The 8,070-nt window shown below is 43.3% G+C and overlaps 2 protein-coding genes across 2 annotated transcripts; both read right to left on the bottom strand.

Annotated features, from left to right (window-relative positions):
- Positions 1–652: 652 nt before the first annotated feature.
- LOC118330222 (fibroleukin-like) lies at positions 653–1,853 on the bottom strand. The gene has a single exon (XM_035664690.1). It carries the CDS (start codon positions 1,843–1,845, stop codon positions 1,099–1,101), a length of 747 nt encoding a protein of 248 aa, XP_035520583.1. The 5' UTR covers positions 1,846–1,853; the 3' UTR covers positions 653–1,098.
- Positions 1,854–3,571: 1,718 nt separating this feature from the next.
- Positions 3,572–7,285, bottom strand: LOC118330400 (mucin-5AC-like). Its single transcript, XM_035664907.1, has one exon. It carries the CDS (start codon positions 7,283–7,285, stop codon positions 3,572–3,574), a length of 3,714 nt encoding a protein of 1,237 aa, XP_035520800.1.
- Positions 7,286–8,070: the final 785 nt, after the last annotated feature.

Raw genomic sequence — 8,070 nt, 5'->3', positions numbered from 1 at the left:
GGTCTCTGTTAAATACTCCACACCTCTGTGCTGAAATACTACCTGGTCCCAGATTTGCTGTGTGGTCATTTGACTGAAAAACACACCAGAAACAAAGGAACTATAACTACATTTTCACACATCAGCATTGAGGACTTCTCTCTCTTTTCTCCCCTTTAGACTGAAATATAAGTCTAAAGATTCACTGCCAGCAGCCTGATTTTTTTGGTCTTTTATTTTGAAGGACAAACCGTGTACTTCCGGTCGTAGTCTGCGTCATTTTAATTAATTTGACAAACCGGATGTACAATCTTGTGTAAACTCAGCACCGCCCCTCTTTTGATCTTGTCCAATCAGCAGGCCGATGTGAGGAGGTCACAGGTTACGTCGTTCTTGCCGCAAAGGCTGTCGGGAATTTGAGTCATTGACAGTATATATATATAACACACACACACATATATAATATATATATATGTGTGTGTTTATATATTCTTAACATGAGAGTTAAATCATAAATCTGTCATATGAATCTGAAAGGTCTCAGAGGAATCTGATTTAACTACTTCAACAATCAATGTATTGGTTATTTTGTACTTTGCAGATAATGTCAACATAAAGAAGGAGACACAAATGCAAAAAAAACAACTGATATTCATCAATTTTATTTATCTTAACAAAACAATATTAATTATAAAACATCCAAAACAGCTTAAATCAACCGTCAGCTGGCCTTCCAGTACTGTAATAATAAAAATATTCCTCTCTGTTACCCGTCAGATTATCTATCTGTCTTCACTGAAAATAACTCTTCACAAGAGGATTCCCCTCTCTCGTCATTAAACACTCTCATTACATATCAAGGCTATAAAGAGATACTATGTAATCGGGGCTATAACCTTTGTAACTATGTACATCCTCAGTTATTGTCATAGTATCCTGTAAACAGATCAGTATTGCAGAATCAAACACCACAAGGCGGCAGCATTGTGTTAATAGTGTACAATAACTGTGTGGATATTAGGGTTTTTATTAAACTGCATCTGAAGAGCTCATGGTTAAAGTTAGTAGTTAGACCCTTTAATGTTGATCCCCCCCAACATGCCCTAACAGAGAGTCAACTCATGGTGCAAAGCCCTTCGGTCTGATCATCATCCGGACTCTTTTAAAAGACTGTCTGTCATTTGTGGGGTAATACTCTGTGGATATGTTATGCCACGTCCCCCAGTAAATCCCATCCCGGACCCCTTTGTACTTCCCCACATAGTATCTCCCGTTGAGGTTTGCAGCCATGCAGGCATCAAACCACCAGCCGGAGCTGTAGTAGGCCCCGCAGTTCCCGGACGGGTAGCGGTCGTGGTCCCGGTCCGGGGTGGTGAACGCCCTGTTGTTGTGGTCGTAAGTTTTGCTGAAGCGCAGAGCATCACCTGCAGTACCCGAGTACCCGCCTACTGTCAGCCTGTAGCGCATGCGTTCACTCGCCACCCTGAACTGCTCGTACTCTGCGTACTCCATCACCCCGTCAAAGTCCTCCAGCTCCACCCGCAGCACGACGTCCCGGTCCCGGGTCAGCAGGTGGATCATATTGTTGCCCAGCCAGAACTCCCCTCCGTCCAGCTCCCCGAAGCCGGATCGGTACTCAGCCCAGGTGCGGTTGAAGCTCACGCTGCCGTCCTGCCGGCGCTGCAGGAGCGTCCATCCTCCTCCGTCCAGCTCCATGTCACAGAAGACCTGGAGGCTCCTGCTGCGGAGGTCAGGGGTCACCGTGTACACTCCGCTCTTTGTCTCCCCTCTGAGCAGCAGGTCGGAGCAGTCTCTCCTCGCCATGGTGACTGCAGGAGAGGAAAACGTCAAAACATGCCCCATCATTTAGAGCAGAGCTGCACAAAGTTACTGTAAGGTTAGAGTTGGCTTTCTAGAATTTTACTTTTGAATAATTAACCCATAAGGACCCACAGTGACACAGTCCTTTACATTTTCTGAAAAGAAATGTGGTTAATTAATCTGCTTTATGTCCCCCATAATTTTCCTTGAAGGAGAAATGAGTCCGGGTTCTTATGGGTTAGGAAAAAAAGTTTATTATAATTGTCTGTTCTTATATTTGTGAGGAAGAAATGCTCTTTTAAATATGAAGGATTCTGAATTCTGAATTATTTTTCATAATGTGAGCACAGGAAACACTTTGTGTAGCCAGTGAGTCAATTAAGGGAACTTGGGGATGATACTATTTTGCGTCCTAACAATACATACAATAGATATTTGCTTTTGGCCCATAGACCACCATTAAGTTTCAGTTTTCGCCCTCCAAATTAGATAAATTGGGTTAGAGAGATTTAACTAAAAAACTCTGCTTTTGCTCTCATATGTTGCAGGTGAAATTATCATCTTGCAGCTGTGATTTAGCCGTGAAATACGGTCACAAGTGCAAGAGGTCTGTGTAAAACTTCTTTTCCACCATAAAAGATTTAGTGCTTTTTTGAAGCCTTTCAAGGTGGACCTCCACAGTAGACACATATATAGCTTTTCAAACCAAACCTGGAGTCAAAAATAAAAGTATAAATGTATAACTAAGCCTAAGTTTTCAGTCATACAGTGACTTTATTGCTAAATAAAAGACAAATATACAATATAAACCTATGAACAAATGGAAAAATTCTGTGGACACTTAATTAATATGTAGTGTTTGAACACAATTAATAAACTGAGATTGATTATTTGCGTACTGTAAGTCACTCTCCTCTGACGTGTGTTTTTAAGCTACACATAGTTGTGGTTTCATCTTTAATCATGCAGACACACACATTTTGCACATGTATGCAGAGTCCTCCGTTAGCCATGATGTATGGTGCAAAGATGATCTCAGACCACATAATTATATATATATATATATATTTTAAAATATGAGAATCATTAGAGCTTACCGTGTGGTCCTGTTACCTAAAATCCTTTCAGCTCAGGTCATACCAATTATAAGCACTCAAATACTAATGTGCAACAGTTCCTCAACAGGATTCTCTCAGCTTGATAACTGTGATGTAATGTCAGCAGAAGACAATAGATTCTTAACTAGGTTGGTTGTTGCACATGCCTCCTATCTCTCCCTCTAAAACTTAGTTTGTATCACTCTTTGTGCTGTGAGTTTTAATGTATTTTTATGTATGTATTTTGTGTTGTTTGCTGTTATACATGCTAATATAATTATATAAATATAGATATATATATCCACTTATTCAGTCATCCTCTTCTGAATCCCCTCTGATGAGCATCATTCAGGTCTCCGAGTACTTTTCCTGAGTGGATGCAGTATTGGAATAAGGAATACTTCACTCAAAATGTATAATTATATAGTTGTCAAACTAGTATTAAGTGCAAAATCTGCACCTTTTATGTGGCTAATGTTAATTTCATAATGATACTTAAAGCCTGAAGTCAAGCAGCAAATGTTAATGGACAAATGCTACTTACTGGCCCATATTAACCTAATATGCAAGAGTTTATGAAACAGGGCGTTCGTCCTTTGCTGGATCTCTGCATAACATTGTCTACTTTATGTGTGAATTCATGGTTAAACATGCATACAAAGACACAGTTTGTGTTAAAAGTAATATCTCTTGCCTTTAGGTGGTATCTGTGTTGGCAGTGTGTTTGTCTTGTCAGGCCTGCTGCCTCCATGCTTGTCCTCTGGGTGCTCTTTGGGACGCCTGTCCAGTGGACTTCCATTTGGACTCAGGCTGTTATTGAAGAAGGCAGCCACCTGGTTGATTTTCACCCGTAGCTCACGTGCACTGGGAGTGGAGGCTTCTGCGTCCAGGGGCCCGGGGCCAGAGGTGGCAGGGCCTGTTGACCTGAGTTCAGGGCTGGTTGTGGAGGTAGTTTGGGCAGTGGGGGAAGGGACTGGAAACATCATGTCATCTGGTTTTGGAGTTTCTTTTGGTGCTGCTTCCTCCACATTGTGAAGTATCTTAGCTTGTAACCTGGAGTCAGTATTAGAAGCTTGTTTTGGCTTTGTGGATCCTGGACTGGTGCTAGGGATAACACTCGGGAGAATCCCACGCATGATTTTGTTTGGTGTTGTTGTCATTGGGATCGATGGTGGTTGACCAGCTGTTTGTGGCCTCAGATCAGACGTAACCCTGCTGTGTGGGCTCGTCGTGAAGCCTTCAGAGAGAGTATGAAGGCGAGGGAAGGGCCCAGTCTCCTGGCTGCTGGAGGTCTTTGGACCCAGAGTGATAGTTTTCATCTTACTGGGACTTACCTCCGTGTGCTCGGGAGACTGAGTCACATCAGAAATCGGTTTTACAGGACCAGACGCAGGTGGCATGTCAGTTTGAGACTTCTGGATATCGTCTGACGTAGTCCTGCTGATCTGAGGAGGATCTAAATCTGTTTTGGCCTTTGGACTTGGCTTTAGTTGCAGTGGTGGTTTTGGCATTTGAACAGGTGTTGCTCCTGGCTTGACTGTCGGTCTGGTTGGTGGCCTGTGTCTGGGGGGAGGCTTCGATCTGGATGTTTTGTTAGATTCTGCTTCAGGGATTTCATCCGGCACAGATTTGGGGTTAAGATTAGGTATTTGCTCAGGCCGAGGTGTTTTAAACCCTTGATTGGTTCTTGGTGTTTGTTCAGGTTTAGGCTTTACATTTGGTTTAGTTTTTGGGCTTGTTGTGAGCTCTGGATGTTTTTGGTTTGGTTTAGGTGCTTGGCCGGGTTTAGGCTTTTGGTTTATTTTGGGTATTTTCTGGTTTGGCTTTAGATCAGGAGGTTTGATCGGGGCACGATCAGGTGTAAGCCTTTGTCCAGGTGTTGAGTCTTGGGCGGTTTTAGGCACCGGCAAAAGATTTCTATCTGAATTTTCTTGTAATTCTGTCACAGGCATTTCGTTTGGTGGTTTTGGCGTAAGACTAGTTGTTTCACTTCGTTCAGGTTCAGGCTCTTGAACAGTTGTGAAATACTGATCAGGTTTAGTGTTTTCCTCATTTTTTGGCTTTTTGTGAGGTTTTTGCTTTTGGTCAGGCTTGTCGGTTTTCAGGGGATTAACCGGCTTTTTCTCAGGTTTTGGGTTTTGATTAATATTTGGCTTTCCAGCAGATTCAGGCTCTTTCTCTGTCTCTTTGCCAGAACCAGTGGTGTTTACAGTTTGAGGTCGTTGTTGAGATGTAGGTCTCTGGACTGGAAGCACAGGCTTTTCATGAGATCTTGGCTTTTGAATAGGTAACTGGTTTTCATCAGTTCTACGTTCTTGATCACGTTTAGGTATTTTAGTGTTTTCAAGAGTTTGATCAGTTGGTAAATTGTCAGGTGGAGATCTTTGATCAGGTTTTGGATTTTGGACTCGTTTCGGGTCTTTGCCAGGTTTAGATTTCTGGTCAGTTGTAGGTGTTTGGGGGGAAGGCTTCTGCTTTTGGTCTTGTTTTGTTTTTATGTCAGGCAAAGAAGCTCGATCAGGTTTGCGGTCATTCTTAGGATTCTTAAGCTTTTGGCCTGCTTCAGGCTTAATTTCAGGTTTATGCTTTTCACCTGGCTTTGGTTCTCGGCCTGGTAGAGGTTTTTTTACGCCAGTCTTAGTGCTTGAGCTGATGTTCTTTTTAGCTGTCCAACGGCTGCGGTTTGCAACTCCTGGAAATGTAGTTGTGTATAAATTCAGATGAGGAGTTGTGGTGGTTGTCGTTGCCGTAGTTGAGCTACCTCTACCCTGGAAGCCTGCCCCAGGTCTTGTTGGAGAGGTGGACCCAATAGCACCACTGGTTATCTGCTGTCCTGGCCCACCCAGTGTGCTTACTGTAGCTATTGTTGTTGGCCTACTTGTGGTCCTAAAGCCTGCTTCCGCCTCAGGGCTTGAGTGCTCAGAAAGGCCTGTGCTTTGGGTTGGTAGTCCGTCAGCATTTATTGCCATCCCTTGATTGACAACTGTGTTCAAATGTGAAGTGGAGCTGGATAAAGGAGGAGGTGGAAGAGATGACGTAAGGGTTATAGCTTCGTTTGAGTCCATGGAGTCATGCCTCGGAGCTGAACTAATGGTAGAGTGTGGAGTCTGGCTGATTGAAACAAAGTCTGTTCTCTCAGTTGCTTTGCTGGATGCTAATTCTCCATCACTGTCTCGCTGCACACTCTGGACCATTTTTTCTCCTTCTGTTTTGATCTCCTTTCCTGTCTCCCTGTCCTCCACCTCCCCCTCTTTTATAGTCTTCTCTTTTTCTGTGCGCCCGGTTCTTTCAGTCTGTTTTGGTTTCTCATTATTTAGCTCCACTTTTATTCCCTTTTCCATTTCCTCTTTCCTCTCCTCCCCGTGCTGCTCTTGCTCCTTATTTGTATGCTCATCATGGTCCTCAGACATCTTTATTCCATCACTGGCCCTGTCTTCTTCAGTTCGGGTCTTTTTCTCTGTTTCCTTTGTTTCATCTCGCCATACGGGACGGTCGCTTTCTACTGTTTTCTCCTTATTTTTTGTATTAGTTGTAATCTTCCTCCCTTTTCCATTCTCTAACTTATCACCTCGATCTCCCTTTGAATTCCCTTTTCCATCTTTTTCCTTATTTCTATCAGTCTCTCTCTCTCTGTTATTTTTTTCAACAACCTTTTTTCTGTCCATATCTATTATTTTGTCATTTTCACCAGCAGTTGGCACCTTTTCCTGTCCAAATTTGTTCTTTCCTTTTGCCCCCTCTGTCTGAGTTTTTCCATCTTTTCCTGCCACTTCTCTTTCGGTTTCTTCATTCTCATTTTCTTTTACGACCCCTTTATCGCTCTCCCTTTCTGCTTCCCATTTCTTTCTCCCTTTCTCTTCCAAACTTGTTCTTTTTTCAGACTCAGTGTCACCATCTCCTTCCATAGTATTTTCTGCTTTAACCCTGTCTGTCCCACACTCCTGGCTAAAATCTTTTAGTCTCTCAGCATATTTCACATTCAGCAAGTCCCTCTCATCCTCATATCTATCCGTACCCTCATTCAGCTTTTCATGCTCTCTTTCTCTTTGCCTCCCACACTCTCTCTCAGTTTGGCTTACTGTACAATCTGCACACATCTTCCTCAGTTGATCCACATTGTCCTTCAGCTTCTGCAGATCCTTTACGATCTTCTCCAGCTCTCTGAGCTGCTTTGGCAAATGGACAGTCAGTGGCGGCAGACTGAATAGGTAGGGGCACATGCTCTCATCCTGCCCCTGTCTGCACAGCCCCTCAGGTCTCAGAGTTGCAGCGCAAGGCCCAAATCCATTATCCCCCAGGAGGTCTCCTTCATCAGAGTCCGCTGTGGTCCAAGAGAGGCTCAAGAAAGCCAGCAGGGTCCCACATACGCACAGTGCTGTTAACCTCATCACGTCCTGATAGTAAAGAGTAAAAGGAGAGGCGGGAGAGAGTGTTAAAAAGACCTACCTCAGTTTGAGAAGCGCAGTGACAGTGAGAGGAGGAGGTAAGGTGGGAGGGAGAAGAGGAGGGAGGGGGAACTGATGGAGCTGTTCGGTGGAAAGTGAATCTCTGAGAGAAATGAGGAGCGAGGAGCTTTGAGAAGGAAACAGGTGAAAAAAATAGAGAGAGGGAGAAGAGGAATGTGTGGATGTACTTCTCAGTAGATGGTCTCCGTGAGATAGTGGATGATAAGCATGAAGCGTGAGGAAATGGTAAAATATTTTTACTTTATAACATAAGCAGAATTAACCGTAACAGTTCAAAATCCGTCATGAAAAAGCACAAACTGTGAAAGCTTTAGAAAGCATGTGTTTTATTGTAATCCTATTATTACATTCCAGTGTATCTCATTGTAATCACATCACTTAATGAAGACCATTTGTAATGCATTCTCACTCCATGCTGTAGAATCATGGCCTTGCATATGCATGTGTGTCACAGTTGCTTTGGCAGGCGCTTCCCGAGCTTCCTGTTAGTGGATCCACAAACATGTGAGTGACAGATGCGACAGGTCAAAATATGCATTTGAAGCAAAATATTGGCCGCTGGGCCTGAGCCAAGAGTTTGTTACTCAGATTTGTAAGGACGTATTTCATTTTACTGTAAGCTGTGTGGTTTAGTCCAGCTTCTGAGTAATGAAAGTTAGGAATGTCAGATTTATCCAAGAGGGCCGCTTGATTCACATGCAATGCCA

The sequence above is a fragment of the Morone saxatilis genome, unplaced genomic scaffold (assembly GCF_004916995.1).
Source record: "Morone saxatilis isolate NCDOM2014 unplaced genomic scaffold, NCSU_SB_2.0 Contig2, whole genome shotgun sequence".
Lineage (NCBI taxonomy): Eukaryota > Metazoa > Chordata > Actinopteri > Moronidae > Morone > Morone saxatilis.
Note: the sequence above shows the minus strand (reverse complement) of the source record. Positions and strands in the feature narration are given on the sequence as shown.